At 41.1% G+C, this 20,662-nt stretch overlaps 1 protein-coding gene across 4 annotated transcripts; it reads left to right on the forward strand.

Annotated features, from left to right (window-relative positions):
* The first annotated feature begins 3,592 nt into the window (after positions 1–3,592).
* On the forward strand, positions 3,593–19,489 carry LOC5503297 (kinase suppressor of Ras 2). Of its 4 annotated transcripts, none has more exons than XM_048727548.1 (14): positions 3,593–3,760; positions 4,049–4,135; positions 4,303–4,373; positions 4,468–5,181; positions 8,996–9,041; positions 10,462–10,504; positions 11,200–11,285; positions 12,307–12,385; positions 13,177–13,265; positions 13,960–14,178; positions 14,429–14,572; positions 15,618–15,747; positions 16,775–16,858; positions 17,507–19,489. In XM_048727548.1, exons 1-14 carry the CDS (start codon positions 3,741–3,743, stop codon positions 17,618–17,620), a joined length of 1,926 nt encoding a protein of 641 aa, XP_048583505.1. In that variant the 5' UTR covers positions 3,593–3,740; the 3' UTR covers positions 17,621–19,489. The 4 variants fall into 4 exon arrangements, with proteins under 4 accessions (XP_048583505.1, XP_048583506.1, XP_048583503.1 ...); XM_048727549.1 differs by having other exon boundaries at positions 14,432–14,572; XM_048727546.1 differs by lacking the exon at positions 17,507–19,489 and having other exon boundaries at positions 16,775–17,361.
* The last annotated feature ends 1,173 nt before the right edge of the window (positions 19,490–20,662 follow it).

Below are 20,662 nucleotides of genomic sequence, written 5' to 3' on the forward strand. Positions count from 1 at the left end.
TCCCCATATCTCTTCCATATCTCCCAAAGAAAAAGCAACCTCTGAACAGCAAAGTTGTGATCTTTTCAATGCCCTAAAAAAAACTCGGGTTGCCGTGAAGGGAAGTTTCAGTCCCTCTTCTTGTTTATCCTTGCATTATCTACAGATAACATTACAAAATAAAGATCCAAAAACATACAGCCATCCATAGAGTACCAAAATAAATCGTTAAAAATTTCAAAGGGATTATTAAACGGATGCAAACGAATTTTTTCTACCAGCTCTATAGCTGCTAGGATAACAAAATGGCGGGTGACAGAGCTGTTGTCTTGGGTCAACGCCGTCTTTTCATGTGCCGTCCCAGATGCTTGCACATGATAATAAAATAATCACTTGATGCATTTCCCTGCATTTGAACAACACATTAAAATCTAGATCAGTATATTTTAGAAAATCTTCTTTTTATCGGGACTTTAACAAAAGGTTTTCTGCCCTGGTTCGTGTTTGGCAAAAGTAAAAATCGTCCGAGGGTCTGAAACAAGGTTTTTCTCAGCCTAGACCTAAGCGTTCCGATGTGCTAACATTTGTGACGTCACAGGCTCTTACCCAGGCCCAAAGCTGCCTCACGGTTAACAGCCGCCTATTGTAGTTCTAACGCTTTATGTAACAAATCAACACTAATGTAACAAAACAGCTTACGATTAATGCAATAGACTTTCAACGCTGAATATAGAAACAGAAATTTAATAACCACGAATTGCGATTGAGCTCAAATAGAAAGTAGCAAGGCAACCATATTGTGGGTAAGTCGTGTTAGGGTCAAATGGGGAAGCAACAAAGAGACCACGTGACTTATTGACGGTTGAAAAAATATAAATAAAAAATCTCAAAAGCCTCCTCTAATCAGCAGATGGGAATGGATGCTTGTTGCCCCTGTTGTTTGTTTGTTGTTGTTGTTCTTTTGTCCCCTTCTTCCCAAGTGGCTAAGGTTACTTTTGTTATTTTGCTCGCGAGTGGGGTCTGATAAACTATCAGGCCGGCATGGTATGGAGCATAATGGCATGGTCTGAGCATAAAGCATAATGCCGTCATAATGGCAACATTTTCAGCATAATTTTAGCATAATGGTAAGAAATAATTTATAAGAGAAAAATATAAAATCCGGCATGAATTTGTTCTCTAACTAGATGTATTGTTATCATTTTTTTAACACCATTTTAGAGTTGTAGTGGCCTTCTTTACAAGTAAATAATTACACAAATGTGGCGTTCTAAGCTTTAAGATTGTTTTTTTAGGGGGGGGGGAGGATTTTTTGGGACAGCATCACTAGAGAATAACGGCACGAATATAATTTTGAACATAATGACGCAAAAATTTAACCCCCCTTTTCCTAAATGCCATTTGTTTTAAGTGACATTATGGATAACTTATCATTCGTTCACTATGACTCACAGATTAAATGAGCTCGCGTCAATTGAAGAATATACCCTATTGCGAAAATACGTTTAGCCTTCAATGAAGCCGCTGTTATACGTAACAAATAAGTAGGGGAAGACATTACTTTTTTTAATTTTATATTTTGCGTGAATGTCAAAAGCCACGGATTGCCTAATGGACATACTGATTCTTCCTCCAGGTACTCAATTTCTTAATGCTTGGTGACAATTGGCGTTATTTATTCCTGTGATCGTAATAGAATTTATTAAAAAGCCAGACATGGATTGATTAAGCCTTTTTAAAATCCCAATTTGTAGAGCATCTATATATGAAAAGAGCGGTATTTATGTGTTCCGCCTTACGCTAGAGCCTTTTATGTGCGATTACCGCATTATTGCAAAAGACAGGTGCATGGAATAAACTACGTGACTGAACTTGCCCCCTATCGCGACGCTCTATTATGCGAGCAGTCACTGAATAAACCAATTATCAAAAATCTCAAAAGTTACGCACATATTTCCCCAGTTTGTATCAGAGGGAAGGGGTCGTGGGCAGGCCCGTATCCAGGATTTTAAACGGGGGGGGGGGTTTGTTTACCCATTTAGCGGACAATTTTCTCTTCCCAGCTTGCAGTTGTACTCAATTTTCCTTCATCAGGTGGTTCTTCCGAACCCCCGGAACACCTCCCCCCCCCCCCCCCGTTTGGGTAGGGAGGGAGTTTATTTTTTTTCTGAACAAAAAAACGTTTGATGTAGTAAAATAGAAGTTCGACAATCTGAACTTCCATGGGGACCAAAGCTAATAGAAGTATTATTAAAACCGAAAATTTGGCAGAGTCGAATTGCAGTTTTTGGTGTATTGTATAAAATGTATACAAGATGCTTTCGCTTTACACAGTGTTGCGTGCTTCTGTAGAGTGTTGCGTATTGCAGAAGGAAGTGTCTTGTGTTCTTGTTGGAAGTGTTTCTCTAAAGAGTATATGCATGTTGATGTAGAGTGATGCGTGTTGCTGTTAACAGTGTTGCGTGTTACTGTAGAGAGTACCGTGTGTTGCCGCAAAGAGTGTTGCGTGTTGCTGTAGCGAGTACCGTGTGTTGCCTTTGAGAGTGTTGCGTGTTGCTATAGAGTGTTGCGTGTTGCTATAGAGTGTTGCGTGTTGCTATAGAGTGTTGCGTGTTGCTGTAGCAATCTTTTCTGCGTGGAAAGAACAAGCAGCAACTCAATAACAGATGGTCATGGTCCCTGCCCTCTGATTGGCTTATTTATTTATATCTCTGTTTTTATGAGCTCATTTATGACTATTTGCATTCATGGAGAATGCTCTAAAGCCCACACTATGTTAGTTCAAAAAATAAATGAAAATTCATTAGTTTCTGAAGAAAAGTCTTGACATTTGTCGCAATAACCCGATAGGAGTTAAGAGCTGCAGAAACTAAATTTGTTTTGCCACTATTATTTTCACGACACAAAGAAAAACGTTACCACCGTATAACTAACACATAGTGGCGTTTTTAAGTTCTACTTCACACAAAGTCCAGTGACTCATCGTGCAGAATGAAGGCCAAACAACAGGAAATGAAACTAACATAGCTTTAATTATTCTGAAAGAATATCTGCCGGCCATAGAAAAAAGCTTAACAACTCTCTCTTATTCAGATCTGGTGACATCATGCACTGTCTAATAAGCACGTAGCGAATAGAAAACAAGAATTGCCTGTTCTACAATTCTTGCTAACATCTCACTCCAAATTATCCGCTCAAAAGCTGATAAAAACATATAATGATCTGGAAAAGCTGTCTATCTTTTTAATTCAGATAGTTAATGCAATTGATAGCCCAGGGCTGAATTTCGCTTTTAATGGAATAAAGATTTTTATTGCAAACTTTGTCTTCTGCACTTCTTTTGTAAAGCGCAAACAAAACGAGTAATTCCTCTCTTTAGCCTTAGTGAGCTATTTATTCTTGCAAAAACAAAAGATTATTCCCATTTGGCAGAATTAAAAATGAGTCTTTTTGATATATATTTGCTTGTGTATCGGGGGCCAACGGGGATTTGCGAGCGTTCGCCCCAACACGAGGGGCCTATTGTAAGAGAGATAGATGTTGACTCAAATGGGCGCTTTTGATTGGTCTATTTTGGCAGCTGGTTTCAAAGCAACACCCCGGTCAATAGAAATTAGCATTTCGCTGTGTTTGTTACGATCGCACAAGCTCGAATTTTTTGCGCAAAGAAGTTAGCTCGGATATTTCGGATCTAAATCAAAACTAGGCTTTGAAATCATGCTTTGCTTACGATAAAATAACCTCTGTCCATGGAATAAGCGATGCAAGAGCCGTCTCACAGGTATGGGAGCTGGAATTCCCCAATTTAAAGAATTTCCCGTTTTTCTGACGTTTGTAATTCGGGGGCCGTGAGTAAATGCAATTTGTTCAGATTGATCGCTAGCTAAATTGAACGCTGCCTCAGTATGCTTTTGAAATCGTGAAAATCGTGTAACTTTGCGTTATTCGGCGACATGGAGGTATCGGAGCTGCGGAGGGATCTTTTGCACGTACGATTTCCGCGATATTGTTTTCACTTAAACGCAATCACCAGTAAAACATCATCTCATGTTTTTATCCTGTTTTTCAGTTTCGCCAAGTCAATTCTATGTCGCAGGTCGTGTGACGCTTGCAGACGTGTTATAAGGTTTTGGGGGGTTAGGTGTAAAGATTGCAAGTAAGTGAATTTCTCTATTTATTTTCACTAAGAAATACATCGTAACGCAAGGGAAATATATGATGTGTTCATTTTAACAACCTCGATTTTCTGAGTAATTGGTCCAAGGATCTGTTTTGTATGTTGGCGTAAAATGTGATTCTCATTTATTGTTCAATTTCTTTTAGTTTAAAGTGTCACAGGAAATGCTACGCAGCCTCTTTTTCACCGTGTAGTACTACACGGCGACCTCGCAGGTGTAAGTTGACTTGGTGCTTGCATTAATATTGATTTCTTTACGAGTTTTCCATGATGAAAACAAAATCTTATATTACATTTGTTTTCTTCTAAAGCTACATGCCAAGTTCGCTTGTGGAGAAGAAGTCATTTTGGAAAAGATGTTAAAAGACCTTCGGATACCGGACGCGGCCTGGCTCAAATGCGAGAAAATCAGAACATTTTACCTCGAAAATACACGGACGCCAAGGGCAGGATACGCCAAAAATTGATCAATGGACTGTACGATTCATTTTGCTATAGTCCAAGACAGGCTCTAGACCTGTATCCATCTGTAAACACTCATGCAACAACAAAAGCGACGGTGCACAGGCAGCAGGCCGACTCCCCGCTTGCCTGCTCACCAGCAAGATACACAAGAGATGGGGACCTTATGCACGATAGCCCTCGTAGATTTACTTCTCCCGCACACGAACAGTATCTCCCATGTCCACATGCGTGGACCAGAACATACTCTTGTTCCAGCAGAACATCGAACATCACTTCATTCACGGGCTCGTCGGGGTATTCATCCATGCCGGCATCTTGCCCGTCTTCCGCGAACTCTCACAGAAGCTGCTCACCGACACCAGACTTCTCGAACATTCGGTCGCTTACTGCGACGTTAGAGCGATACAATGTGGAAGAGGAGCTGGAATTAGTTGAAGATGAGGAGTATACAAGTACGGGAGACTGGAGAAAGGCTTTCTCGACCTATAGTTTGCCTGCTACCTGGCCGCTCACGAGGAAAAACACATCGATCAAGGAAAACACGAGGCGAATAGTCTCAGGTCAGATATGGTCTATACCCTGGTTTGATCAATATTTTACCAGGGAAATTTAACATGTTAGATATATTTATCCCTACACGTGGGGCGATGTTTTAGAAGAAAAATTATTTAGATAATTTTTTACCAGGCGGTTAGCTGTTTTTTTTCCTATATCATCATGTTTGAATTAATGTTTTATCACGATAATATTTTCAAGCTCGATATAGCATTTTGATTAATGTTTTCGGTAAGTGTCCCTTATTTATCTAATCATTTGTCTTTATTCGCAAATAGCAAATACAGTATAATGATAATAGTCCGCATATTGAATAATTATCAAAATGCTACTCTTTTTTAAAAATACCAGCAATCGAAAATATTCGCTAGACATTGATGATCATGAAAAGACACAAAAACATGTGATGTTTTGTTTGGCAAGCACTAAAATGGTTTCTTGCGAAAACCGCGAAATGGCTTTCTTGCCTGATAACTGGCTATATAAAGCAGTACGAAGCCCCAACGTCAACTTTTAATGAAATTTATGGTTTTCTAGCGAGACAGATCTATATTTTGATGCTTCGTTAATCTTATTTGTGACATGTTTAGTCGCAAATTCAGCAATTAGACTACACAGTCTTAAGAGGGACCCTTACGTTTTTACCAAGTAAAAATTATGAAGTATAACCAAATCAAAGCTTAGAAATGAATCCAAAAGGCCCATTGTCATTCCAGCGATGACTCTTGTTCCCTACTAAGTGTATGGGGGTTGATTACTAGGCGACTGGGAATGGTTACGCAAGAGACATAATATAGAATACTCTTAAAAAGTGGTTTGCGCAAGACGGTGAACTTTTCGATAGCGGACTACCAGTAGGAATTGTAAAAAGGATCGCGTTTTATGCTGAGAAGAACGAGAATAATATTTGCTTTTAATATCTTTATTTACATTGTAAGTGTAAAATTTTCTGCCGACTCACGAAGAGGGATGATAATAAGTATAAGCTGTCTTGTTTGTCAAGTTTGCTGTGAGCTTGATTTTTCATCACAGACTCAAAATATATGCAGAGAATAAGCTGTAAGAAGGCATGACCATGCAAATGACTAAAAAGACTTCAAATATCATTTTGAATTCCGAAAACCCAAAACATTCACTGATTGGTTGACTTAATTTGATTGATAGTTGTCAATAAAAGATGGCACTAACTGAGCTCTCTAAGAAAGGAACAAATTATTTCAAATTTTGATTTATTTTCCTTGACAGTGTAAATTAGGCGCACAATATCTTAACTTTGAACTGTGTTCGTCTGGCCCCTGTAATGACAAAAAATGACAAGTGTAACGAGGGAGATGTGTCGATACAGATATCACCATGGCAGTTCATCCGAGTAAGTCGGCTTGGTGGATAAAAGGCTGTGATTTGTCTACAATAAGTTAGATTTGGAAGAAGCACCACTTGGGAAGACTCAGACAAAGAGCAGCATTATGTCATCCGAGTAAGGAGTGACCAATATCTTTCCTCGGAGTGATATAAAATCTTATCACTCTTGAGGGCAGATTTCACGGAGACATTGTCATTTTTAGGTTGCAGATTTTTAGCTCAAATGCGATGTGAATATCAGCCGATCCAAGTTGAATATGACAAGGTGCTAATTAGCGCAACGAGTTTTATTCTCATATGATAGCTGTGCATAATATATTTTGGTCCCGCCTATGAAAAACCTCTATAAACCTAAATAAACCCGAGAAGTTGAGAAAGAACCCGGTTTTTGTTTTGACGCGATCTAAATATTATTTAGAGAAAGTGTCTTTGCTTTTTTGGTAGTTTTTAATTGCAGTACCGCTTCTTGGGGAGTGTTTGCGGGCAAGCACAGTGCGCATGCTCACCGCAGGCTCACAATATGACCGCTGTGTTTATGTTAGGCAAACTGTAGATGAGGTAACATAGGAAATCGACGAGCCCTTTATAAACTCTTGCCTAACTTTTTTTAAATGACAGATGAACCAGAAGTTATTTAATGATTTTGACAACACTACTACTGTACATGGCGGTAATAATCATCTTAGGGTAGTTACCCGACGGAAATATAATACAGCTGTTCAAAGCGTGCTCGCAAACATTGGTGCATTCAAGCGGACTCCTACTTACTTACTAACATTCACATATTTATGATATTATGTGATATAAATAGAAGCATTCTATATAAGTATAAGAGTTTATCCACACTCCTCAACTTAACTTTCTAACCAGCTTACTCTAACAAGCGCAAGAGCGAGTTAATACGCAGATCAAAGACAAACACAAGCATTTTAGGTAAAAAAACAAACCAGGCCCGTACCCAGGGGGTACGAACGCACCCCCCACACAACGACCGAAGGTCCACTTTCGGTTTCCGATGGACATTATAGACAAAAACTATGAAGAATTAGTTAGATCACTCTTGTATATTATATAGCCAAATCCGACAATAAACGTCCCGTGGATGTACTGCAAAGACCTTAAAAAAACCTTTTTGTTCTTTTGGGGATGGTCAGATTTGTATCAAAGAACTCATTCCATCCCTCTCCCCCCACTTTTTCTGATTTTCTGATCCTGTGTACACGGGCCTGCAAACACAAGCATTTTATGTAAAAAACAAACACAAGTGCTTCAGGCAGTTGCAAGTGAAAATCGGAAAATTAGGCGCGTTGCGCATGCGTCCTAGTAGAACCACCCTCCTTGGTCTCAGGGCTACGGTATAATTGTCACATGGGAAAGGGATGAGATTTAAGTTTTTATTAATCTCTGAATAAAAAATCGTTCAGATATACTGCAAAATTCATCCAAGTTCCATGCATTTAGCGGATCATCAAGCGTGTTCTTTAGCTTCTTTGACGCCGTTACTGTAATTTTCTAGATAGTTCTATGGTTTATTTATCATCTCTTATACACCAAGGTTCAAACTTTCCTCGAGCATTTTACTCAATTGCGGACATTAGAAAGAAATTAGTAGATGGTGTGGGAGTGAAAAACATTGGCTTGAGTCACGGTTGTGACGAAGCAAACATGCTGCCAACCACACACGGTTATGACGCCTCGTTACCTAAGGCCTGGGTTAAACTAGGTCACATGTAGCGCGTGATATGTCGCCTGCATGTTACCCAGAGAGACATTGTAGCGCTCAACAAATCTTTAAGCAGCTACAAAAACATATTTCTTGGATAGTTATATAAGAAACATTTCGTGTCGCGCTCTACAAAATTTGTTGCGCGCTACATGATTTTGGTGGTGGCTTAACTAGGAAACATTTAGGAGACATTTCGCACGCTATATGTCGCGCTCGACATCTCGCCTAGTTTAGCCAGGCCATTATTTTTTATAGCACACTTTTGTAATTTACTGTATACTACTAAATTGACGACGAGGAGTCGCTAATCTCGTCTGGTGTTATTCTTTTTTTCGAAGGGTAATGTTTAATCATTTCTATTTTGGTGTTTTGTTTATTTTTTAAACATGGGTACAGATCGGTATTTTATGAACTTTTCTTTTCTTTCTAACATGGGGAATTTATTTATTTATTTTTCCTTGTCTTTATCGCGGAGAACATGTTAGACTGACCGTGCATTTGTTTGCCAAGAGAGTATTTGCTGTTTATGGTCCCCTTGTCGCTCCAAGGCTCCAAGTTATTGGCCATCGTGTTGTTTGTGTGTAGCCTCGGAGGCTGAAAGGTGGGGGCGGGAGGGGAGGGGTTATTTTCAATTTACGCCGTCACATTTCTGTAACGGCGTAATACGTTAGCATGTTGCTATAATAATAAGAATCTTATAATCATTTTAAACGATTCTGTTTTATTTGCAGTTGACAATTGTCAGACGAGCAGTGAACGACGGGAGTACATGCGCCTGTAAGTGGGTTTTTTTTATGCCATTCGTGATAACCCTATTCAGACCGGGCTCTTTCGGCTCCCCATCCGTAACTTTTCAACCATTGGAGCTATTACGACTAAATTTTCAAAGAATCATAATCTTACAAAGAGGGAAAAAATTATATATTGTGTTGCCATAGCCATAGCAACACAATATGACGCCATTTAAGGATTGATTATAAAAAGCCTATCTTTTGAAATTTTATAGGACATCTATAAAATCCAAATCAGTTATCATAATCAGTTCGTATTCAAAAAGAGACCGAAATTCTTAAAAAAAATAATTGTATTTGTGACGTCACGATTGAGCAGAAACAGGCAATATTTCTGTTTTAGATGTATTTCTGTATGTCGTTTTTAAATAATCTTATTATCTTGCAGTAGACATATATAATTAGTGACACTGTTTCTATGACAACAATATATGACATCTGTGACGTCATTGATTGGCATGATACCTCATAAGTTTGCGAATGGACTCTGAATTTTAGCAATAATTTAAATATACTTCCCAAAAAGGGTTTTTTAATACTTTTTATTTTCAATAGAGAATTTTTTTTGTCAAATTTAGATGTTAGTTAAAAAACACAGATATTTTTAGCTAATTATGCGATATCAGCATCCGCCATCTTGGATCCGCCATCATGGATTCAATAAAAGTTGTTTATTTTAACCAATAAAAACTGGGTAGCATAATCTAAAGCTTTTTGACAATAATTAATCTTCGTTTCAAGTTGTATTAATGATTTCAGGTCGATATGAATGTTTTTTGCTATTTTTAAAAGCACTATCTATTTCGGGAAGGTCAAAAATAGGGGATTTGCGCAAAGGGATCACGCGACCTTTTTGGGTGGCAAATTCAAAACAAAATGATCAAACAAAAAAAAAATAAGTTACTACGCCGGCAACACCAGAGAACGACGAAGAAATAAAATCTTTAAATAAAACTAAACCCTTTCTGTTTTTTTCGTAAGCGCTGTACTGTTGTTTTGCTGAGCGATAGTTTGCCATCCAAACAATCAAAAACACCCAAAAACACCACCCCTCCCCAAAAAATAGAGATGTAAATTTTTATTGTTTTTTTTTTCAAAACTTGGTATAGAACGTTTATATGACATGGATTTACGACGTTGAGAACGTCTTATTAATAGTTGATCTTAACGACTACCTTAAATGTCTTAAAACCTTGTTGCTATGGTTACCAGGGTACACATAATAAAATTTTGTTTACACCAAACTGATCCCAAATAAATTTTAGGAAAATTCGTCAAATGTCAATGCTCTAGCCCTACTAGTTCAAGAGTTTTTACAGCTCAAATTTGATGGGGGCCTCAAAATCTCCCCCCTCCGGTCTGAATAGGGTTAAAAGCTCAATAGTGAATTGTGTGCCCCTCCACAGATTCCCTCCATTTGACGAAAACGATGAGGAGAACATTATAAAGGTACATGAAGTGTCTCCCTTTCTGCTATTCTCCCTAAGAAACCCTCATCCTCTTGTCTCCCCCCTCCCCCCCTAAAGAAGACCCCTCTCCTCCCTAGCGACCCCTCCTGCCTCCTCCCCAACCCCCTTCACCTCCCCCTAGGAACCCCTGCCTAACCCCCTCCCCCCCCCTAGGAGCCCCTGGCCTAACCCCCTTCACCTCCCCCTAGGAACCCCTGCCTAACCCCCACCCCCCCCCCCCCCTAGGAGCCCCTGGCCTAACCCCCTTCACCTCCCCCTAGGAACCCCTGCCCTAACCCCCTTTACCTCCCCCTAGGAACCCTGCCCTAACCCCCTTCACCTCCCCCCTAGGAATTCCTGCCCCAAACCCCTTCACCCCCCCTAGGAACCCCTACTCTAACCCCCACCCCCCCCTCCTAAGGAACCCCTAGCGTAACCCCCTAGAAATTCCTCTCTATTTCTTAAGGACCCTCTTCTCTCTCTCCTTCCTAATAAGGGCAACAGCAACAAAATTGCGCATAGATGTTACGTTTGTGTTTATTTGAGTCCAATTTAGTAATCATAACCGTTAGATCGATCGATATATTTTGGTGTAGGTGTATTTTTAGGAGATGATATTCCATGCTTGTGCATGTTTCAAAAAGTCTCAAGCTGGTAAATTATATGCTGTAGCATCGACTGTTTTGCTCTTTGCAGAAATCGTTGAAAGAATGGAACATCCCCTATTCTGACCTACAGTTCGGCGACAAGGTTGGGATTGGTCCCAAGGGTCATGTGTACAAGTAAGTAAAGATTTTCCTCAGGATAATGGTGATAAATGATCAAGATTATTATTATGATAATTTTAAGGATGGTGAGGATGATGATGATGATGATGATGATGATGATGATGCTGATGATGATGATGATGATGGTAATGTTAAGAATGGTGATGGTGATGATGATGACGACGACATTAATGATGATGATGGTGGTCATGGGACAATGTGGTAATCATGGTGATTGTAGCTGATGTAGTTGTAGTTACCTGGTGATTAGGGATGGTAAAAATTATTATCAATTTAATTATGATAATAATGATGACGATATTATGTCGAGCATAGTGATAGAATCTTAAGCTCTCAGACTAGTGCATTGTAGAAAGTATTAGCCGGACCGCTGTTGGCTAGTCTCCTCCGTCTCCGTCCTTAGAGCAGGGATTGGGGACTAACATTAAGGAGGGCTGCGCGGACAGTGCGAAAAAACGCAAGACTAGTTCCAATACCGCGCGGTTAAACCAGCCTTTTGTTTAAAAAAAGGTGGCGTTTTACCGGCGAACCGCCACATTTTGGCGAATGCTAAGAAACTAGACCAAACCTAAGGCTATAATTTTCTTTATGACACCCTCATTATCAAACAAATCTGTCATCTTTAGTACAGTATGGTTTTAATGCTGTACAGTTAGTCAAAAGAGCGACCGAAGTCAGCCTTTCGTACCTTTACTCAAACGATTCAACACTGAGATTTTGATTTCGCCAGAACACGCGCATGCGCATACGTTATTCAGCACTGTGTATTAGAATAGCATCCTTATCTTGTGAATCTTAAAAGATGTCGATTACCAACTCCTTTGTTATTGTTTATCATTGATCACAATCTACGAGTGAAGTCTGATTTGTTATTGACGTTATTTCATTGAAAATATCTTGGTTGAATTAGCGGATGGAAATGGATGTGTGACTCTCCATTCAGCGGGAGAATGAAATGGTGGCGTGTTTGGCCTTATTTAATATCTAATCATGTAATCATGTGCTTATTACATAGGGGGAGATGGCACGGAGAGATCATGATTCACACGGTCAAGAAATCCTCTAAGATAGACCTCGAGGAATTTCTCAAAGAAGTGAGTGGCGAGTGTATAGTAATCAACAAATCAAACCAAATGGTTAAACCAGTTAGCACGTAGCAAGGGGAGTTCGCACTTTCCTCAAATTTCCTTCTTCAAAATGCGGTCTTCTTAACAATCAAGACCTCTTAGACGTTTGCATGAGATCTATATTCGTCCCGGCATTCCATCTATTCTAGACCAGTGCCGTAGCATGCCGCGAAATATTGGGGGCACAATATAGAAACATTGAGAAAATATTTGGTTGCAACGCCACCCGCCTACTGATTTCATTTCCTTATAATTTTTGAAAATATTTAAGGGCACGTGTCCCATGTAGACAAATCCTTACCACGCGCCCAAATATGTTACCAAATTGATAAAGCGTTTAGTAATCCGATCTTTCTTTTATTTCGAACAAGATTAGCTTAATTTTGTTTTATATTATCACGAAAAAAGTGCTTCATGTTTACTGTATGGCTAAACGTCATGCGCATGAGCACTTCTTCTCCCCCCTTGTACTCAATCGCGTTTTATGAAAACTTCTTCTCCCGTTGTACGCATGCGTCTCATGAGCACTTCTTCTCCCGTTGTACGCATGCGTCTCATGAGCACTTCTTCTCCCCCCTTGTACTCAATCGCGTCTTATGAGCACTTCTTCTACCGTTGTACGCATGCGTCTCATGAGCACTTCTTCTCCCGTTGTACGCATGCGTCTCATGAGCACTTCTTCTCCCGTTGTACGCATGCGTCTCATGAGCACTTCTTCTCCCGTTGTACGCATGCGTCTCATTGTATTTGTGTCTTAGGTGTCCCTGCTGAGCATGATCCGTCACGAGAACGTCGTGTTGTTCATGGGCGCGTGTCTCGAGCCGCCCAACCTCGCCTTTATCACCAGGTAACTAAAGATTATCATCAACAGCATTATCATCATCGTCATCATCACCATCGCCATTACCATCACCACCACCATCATCATTACCATCATCACCATGACCATCACCATAACCACCACCATCATCATTACCATCATCACCATCACAATTACCATAACCACCACCATCATCATTACTATCACCATCACAATCACCATCACCATCACCACCACCATCATCATTACCATCATCACCATCACAATTACCATAACCACCACCATCATCATTACTATCACCATCACCATCACAATCACCATCACCACCACCATCATCATTACCATCACCATCACCATCACCATCACCACCACCATCATCATTACCATCATCACCATCACAATTACCATAACCACCACCATCATTACTATCACCATCACCACCACCATCATCATTACCACCACCATCATCATCATCATCACCATCACCATCACCATCATCATTACCATCATCATCATCATCACCATCACCATCACCATCATCATCACCATCACCACCACCATCACCACCACCACCACCACCACCACCATCACCATCACCATCACCATCATCATTACCACCACCATCAGCAGCATCATTATCACCATCATTATCATTTTATCACAGCTTGCTTTACGCTGAGCGAGTTTGAAAACTAGAATATTATGCTGCATTCCCTCTTAGCGTTCGCCGCGGCCTTTCGCTGCACACCCACCTGCACGTTCGCCGGGATTTCTTCCCCCTCGCCACGCGTATCAGCATCGCTCGTCAAGTGGCGCAAGGGATGAGCTATCTCCACGCCAAGGGCATCATTCTGCCCAGACTCAATTCCATGAACGTCTTCCTCGAGTCAAAAGTCAAGCTCTGCGTCACGGGCTACACTGGAAGGAAACTGATAGAGAGGTGAGGCTGTCATGCTGTTGTCATGGCGACAGGCCACGTGGTCAGCTTTTTCTTGTCGCCGTCAACATGCTTCATAAGTTTGTGATGTATAAATCACGTGAGTAATACGTGGTTAACACGTGTTTTCCCTGTAGGCTTGGTTACACGAGTATGTGGCATTTAGCCACGTGATTAACACGTGTTTGTCCCTATAGGCTTGGCTACGCAAGTATGTGGCATTTAGCCACGTGATTAACGTGTTTTGTCTCAGTAGGCATGGTTACGCTAGTCTGCCACGTGGGCACCTGACCTATGTCCCCCCCGAGCACATGCGGAAGATCTCATGGTCTGAGAACGAGCTGGAACTCGTGCAATGCTGTAATTCCTCTGTCAAGACCAATGTCTATGTGTTTGGGTAAGTTCACCGGTTCACTGTAATTCTTCTGTCAAGACCAATGTCTGTGTTTGGTTGATTTCACTGTATAGGGCCGTAGCAGGGGGGTATCTCACCGTTCGAACAGCTTTTTCTAGCATGTCAAATTTCTCCCTATTCTTTCCGGAAACAAAAGTTAAATACCCGACATAATTAATCAAGCTACAGTCATACAATGTATTTTAAGCACGTCAACATTCTAGAAAGGCGCAAAATCGTTATTCGATGAATAAGCGTGTTTGAACGAGTTTTGTTTGATATTTAGTACTTAACTTAAAAAATGAATTATGGAAAAAATAATTTATGAAAGTCCATACTATTTTACTTGACCTGCAAACAGAGGCTTTCTCTTATTACCCTGCAAAGAAAGGCCCTGCTAACAGAGGCTTTTTCCTTGTGTTTCTCTGACTTTAAAAGTCGCAGCTTTGGCTATCCGCTCTTTCAGCACAAATTCAAACAAATAACGCGAAAACCCAGAGAGGCGAAACTTCAAGTACTCAAACAAGGAGAATTAAAAGCTTTGCTAGCATTTTACTTGTGTTGTTTGCAAAATAACAACTTGAATTGGACTGAACCGTAGAAGATCGATTGACGTCAGTGACGAATGCGCATGCGCATGCTCAACCCACATGGAAGATTTTTTTGAAAAAAAAAACTAGCTTATATATATACTTTACGGTTATAACACGTAATGACCGTAGCGGTCGAGGCTCTTTTATAGTACTAAGCTTTAACCGGAAGCTGGTTACCGGAAGTTTACAGGAAGATCTAAGAATTGCTGTGTTACGAAAGCACAGAAAGACCACAAAAAGTTTACGGATGATCCATCCGAAGATCGAGTGACACAGAAGTCCCTCCAACAACTCGTAAATGCTTTGCAAGCATTCACGAGTTAAAAAGGGGGCAATATCAGCATTTTTTGAGTCACATTTTAACCATTTAAGACTCTATTTATGCGACTTTTTGACTTGACATGTCATATTGTCGCCCTTGACCTTGTAAGATTGACCTTGACCTTGCTTTGCAGCACTCTCTTGTACGAGATCATGACTGGTCGGTGGCCCTTCTCGCACTTTCCCGTGGAAAGCATTATCTGGATGGTCGGCAAAGGCAAGAAGCAGTGTCTGAGACACGTCAAGTGCCCGGAGAAAACAAAGGTATCTCTGTCCATCCATGCAACTTTCTGTCTGTCCTTCGGTCGGTCTCTCTGTATCCAGCTTACTGTCTGTCCTTCGGTCGGTCTCTCTGTATCCAGCTTTCTGTCTGTCCTTCGGTCTGTCTCTCTGTATCCAGCTTTCTGTCTGTCCTTCGGTCTGTCTCTCTGTATCCAGCTTTCTGTCTGTCCTTCGGTCTGTCTCTCTGTATCCAGCTTTCTGTCTGTCCTTCGGTCTGTCTCTCTGTATCCAGCTTTCTGTCTGTCCTTCGGTCTGTCTCTCTGTATCCAGCTTTCTGTCTGTCCTTCGGTCTGTCTCTCTGTATCCAGCTTTCTGTCTGTCCTTCGGTCTGTCTCTCTGTATCCAGCTTTCTGTCTGTCCTTCGGTCTGTCTCTCTGTATCCAGCTTTCTGTCTGTCCTTCGGTCTGTCTCTCTGTATCCAGCTTTCTGTCTGTCCTTCGGTCTGTCTCTCTGTATCCAGCTTTCTGTCTGTCCTTCGGTCTGTCTCTCTGTATCCAGCTTTCTGTCTGTCCTTCGGTCTGTCTCTCCTTATCCTTTTCTGTCAGTCCTTCGGTCTGTCTTTCTGTCTATCCATCCATCTTTCTGTCTGTCCTCCGGTCTGTCTTTTTGTCCATCCATCCATCTTTCTGCCTGTCCTTCGGTCGGTCTCTCTTTATCCATCTTTCCGTCTGTCCTTCGGTCTGTCTTTCTGTCTATCCATCCATCTTTCTGTCTACTTGTCCTTTAGTATGACTTTCTGTCCATCCATCCATCTTTCTGTCTGTCCTTCGGTCGGTCTCTCTTTATCCATCTTTCTGTCTGTCCTTCAGTCTGTCTTTCTGTCCATCCTTCCACTTTTTGTCTGTTTGTCTGTCTGTCCTTCGATTTGGCTTTCTGTATCCATCTCTCCGTCTGTCATTCAGTCTTTCTTTTTGTCAATTCGTAATTGTGCTCTCCATCTGTCGATCTGTCTATTCGTCTGTTGTCTCTCTTTTTCTCGTTTATCACAACCTATCTTGTTCTTTCGCAGAATTTGATCAGGGAATGCTGGAGCGACAATTCCGAAGATCGACCAGACTTTGCTAAAATTGTACAGTTCTTTCAAGAGCATAATGTAGGTCTTGTCCTCTTTATTCTTATTTTATTTATAGACGGGGGTATATCCCTTGCATCTTTCTGTTGTATGACAGGCGCGTACCCAGGATTGGCTGAGGGGGGCGCAGTCATAGGTATCATATGGAAAAAGCATAGTATTTAAAGAGTCCTTGACAAGGGCGTTGGGAACAGAGGTTGTTTGGTAAATTGATTTAGAAATAACAAACAACGAAACTCTCCTCTGATTTGGTCGAATTTTGCCTTGTTTTGCGACGCGCTCTCCGTGTTTACGTAGATACCCGGCCAAGTTACGTTGCGTAATCCGAGCTACTACCCCGTGGCGCGCGAACAGTCCCCGACGCGATATACAAAACGTGCCCGACCTAAGAAAAAACCTTCCCAAGATTTCTAAGATGCTTCCGTCTACCAAGTTTTGAATTTGTAACGGAATACATTTTGTACCCTCTAATTGGTCATCACATTGCTTTGAAATGCCGCAATTGGTAGCCATGTAGACTAGTCTAATGAAAAAAATTTACGGCTTTTAACGAACCTTAGCTCGCAGTTTATCTGAAATAGCAGTTGAAATAAATGCCACCGATAATTTACACGAATACGGTATCGTCCAAGCCGGTAAATTACGACATGATTTTCTTTTTTCACGCAGATCTCTCATGAATGTTCAAACAAGCGAATCACCGGAAGTCACTCGGAACCGGAGAAGATTCACATGGTTGGACGTCAATCAAGTAAACTGTCATTCAGCACCGCGCCGCTATAGTGCTGTCAATCAAGCAATTATCGTTCACATAAACGCGTTGCCATAGTACCAAAAACTGTCAATAGAAAAGCCCGTTGACGAATTGACAATAGGCGACTTGCAGTAAGAAATCACTTTTTGGGTGACACTCACACGCAGGCCCGTAGCCAGGATTGTGAGCGGAGGAGGGCTCGCTTACCCCTTTTTAGCGAACTCTTTACTTTTAGGTAGCTCGACTTAGCTCGTGGCTGCACTTAATTTTCCTTTATTAGAGCGGACCTTCCAGTCGAGTGTGTGTGTGTGTGTGTGTGTGGAGGGAGGGGGGGGCTCTTCCGAACACCCAACCCCCCCCCCCTGGCTACGGGTCTGGCACGTACTCATCCGGCTTTTGGCGTCAAACAAACAGCATCTTATCCAGTGCTTACGGATCAGCCAGAAAGTGTCTTTGTCAGGAAGGGCTTATTTTCATTGAAATGTTTTCTCTTTGTCATCTCTGGCGTGACGACGCAGCCATTTCTGTTTGTTTTGGCGCGAGTCTGCCACCCAAAATGTCACGTGATCTGCTAGTGCAAGTCGCCTGTTGAGCTGTCAATCAGATGAGGATGTCGCTATGGAGATGTACCTCGATATCCATCAACCGCCAGAGAGATAAATGTGATAAGACATTCCTATAACGTTCCTCCTGCGAGATATAGATAAAAACGTACACAACCCTTATGGGCTCAACACCCTTTAGGTGCTCGCGGAATTTGTAAAAAAAAAAATAATCTAAAAAAAAAAACAAGGCTTGCCTAGAAGCGAATCCATGTAGTTTTTTGCGCATGGATATTTGTAAAGTTTTAGTGATCACTAGTTTATAGGTTTTTGTATTTCATAGATGTAACGTGTAAGCAATGCAACGCCCTTATTTTAAAGAACTTCTATGTTTTTTTTTTGATAAACTAGAAAATGTTCGCGGCTCCATAAGTTTCTTACTTCCCAAACAAGGTAAATAAGATATTTAATACACAGCGTTTTGAAGGAGTTGTTCGCAAAGTGTTGGGATGTACAATAATAACCATCGCTCTTAGCATCGTACCTGTACGAGCGGACCATTGGAAAAGTAAAGGGGGCAGGTTTCAGTCGTGCAGTTTTATTTTGTCTCCGAGACGTGCATTATTTTTTTATCGCTATATGCATTTTCTTTCTGTCTGGTTTTGGCTGCATGCTTTTTTTTTTTTGACCAGGCTTTCATCGTATATGAATTTGTTTGTTCGCTTACCCCCCCCCCTCCCCTTCACTTTTCTAATTGTCCGTACCTATTGATAATAACAATACAAGGTAACACATGCTGTCGAACGCAAAATACCGTTTCTAAATTGAACATAATAGTTCTGGATCAGCGGTATATTCATTTGCAAGCTGTATGAGACAAGCGCAGGTCGCTAAGCTTCTGGTCCGGTTTCAGAGGTAGGAAAGACACCCGGAATATCCATACAGTTTACGTTACGCGGGATGCACTGGTACAAAAGACACCCAGTGTTCCATGCAGTTTATGTTCGCCTATACGCCACGCCTTAAGCTGAGAATAGAACCATAAATAAGGCTCTTGATATGAAAGACGTTAATAACATACATAGCATGTGACGTGAAAGGTCACGTGACACGTAATTTGTGACGTGCAATGCTGCGTGACATGTTACGTGACATGAGACGTCAGATGTGACGTGAGCTATATATTTTGAACGTGAAATGTGTTAGGGTTTGACTGGGGCTTCTACAATCTACCAATACATGTAGACTCTCATTGCATGATGGCATCAGTGTGGTGTTGGTTTTGTACAACTTGCCATAAATCACCATTATCATGATCGATCGTTATTTAATTAAAAATTATAGTTATGATTATTACGTTTGCGGCAGCTGGTGCTATTGTGTGCCTTCATACAGGCCTTTAATTGAACGTTTGGCTGGCAGATTTATATGAGATAATTAAAACTGAAACAGGACTCCGGGTTGCGCACGTGGTCTTCCGCGTGCACACTTATTGTTTGTGACATCGCGAAGTGGCCGCGTCGTGAAGAGGACATAAAAGAGCATAAGATGGCATAAATGTCGCACTGAACACGACGCGGGAAAAAAGATGCAAACGCGGTATGCACATACACGTGCTGGCATCCTGTTGCCTGCGACGTGAATCAAAATCACGTTATTGTGATCTTTAAGGGGTTAACACAAAGACAGATTGGAAGTTGAGGAGGAACTCCCTGTCAAAGTTTTGCTGCATGCAAATTTTGTTTGAATTCCAAACCTTTGGTGTAATCACCAAATAGAAAGAACTTTGTTGGAGAAACCAAAGGCGTAGCTAGACAATTTGGTAAATGGGGGACAAGCACTATCGTGCTTTGTATTTGCTAGCGAGCAGTTGCCATTTTATTTTTGCCTTTGTAAAGTTCTGACTCTTCCTTGGGAGGGGAGGAAAGAGAAGAGGCCCTCACTCACTCACCCACCCCTCCCATACCCCTGCTAGCTATGGCGTTTGGTAGATACATGCAATCAAAGGAAGAATGTTTTTTTTTTACTGCCGAATCCGTTATATCGGGACGCCGCATTTTAAAATCGTCGATTTGTTTTTTGTCTTTTGGGATTTTCTGTTTCGCCAGTCAAATTATTCTAAGCCAATCAGATTCTTGCCATCTCTCGTCTAGTGCAGTTGCCTGGCTTTCTGTCGCGACACTGTCTAGTTTTCGTCCCGAGGATAGCCAGGGAAGTGCACAAAGCGAAACTGTGATTGGCTCAGAATGGTTTGACTGACGGAAAAGAAAACCAAAACAAATGATTTGAAAACGCGGGTAACGATACAACGGATTCACGGAAAGATATTTTAGAACACTGGTGTAATGCTTTCATGCAAATTGCAGGTGATTAATATATACATCAATTTAGTCAGTTAGCCATCAGATTGTATGTTTATTATAATGTTCGACGCGCAGAGATATCAGCACAACAAATGACAATATTTTGAAAAAAAAGTCTTGCTTTGCCTGAAAAATATCGCTTATAAACAAAATACTCGCCTTGACT

Source organism: Nematostella vectensis, chromosome 5, assembly GCF_932526225.1.
Source record: "Nematostella vectensis chromosome 5, jaNemVect1.1, whole genome shotgun sequence".
Lineage (NCBI taxonomy): Eukaryota > Metazoa > Cnidaria > Anthozoa > Actiniaria > Edwardsiidae > Nematostella > Nematostella vectensis.

What these genes read in the sequence shown, in the direction of transcription:
- LOC5503297 (XM_048727546.1), top strand. Translation starts at nt 3,741, where the DNA reads ATGCAAGAGCCGTCTCACAG. An exon ending in CCCAAGGGTCATGTGTACAA is followed by an intron (nt 11,286 to 12,306) that starts GTAAGTAAAGAT and finishes CTTATTACATAG; the next exon opens with GGGGAGATGGCACGGAGAGA. An exon ending in AGTGCCCGGAGAAAACAAAG is followed by an intron (nt 15,748 to 16,774) that starts GTATCTCTGTCC and finishes GTTCTTTCGCAG; the next exon opens with AATTTGATCAGGGAATGCTG.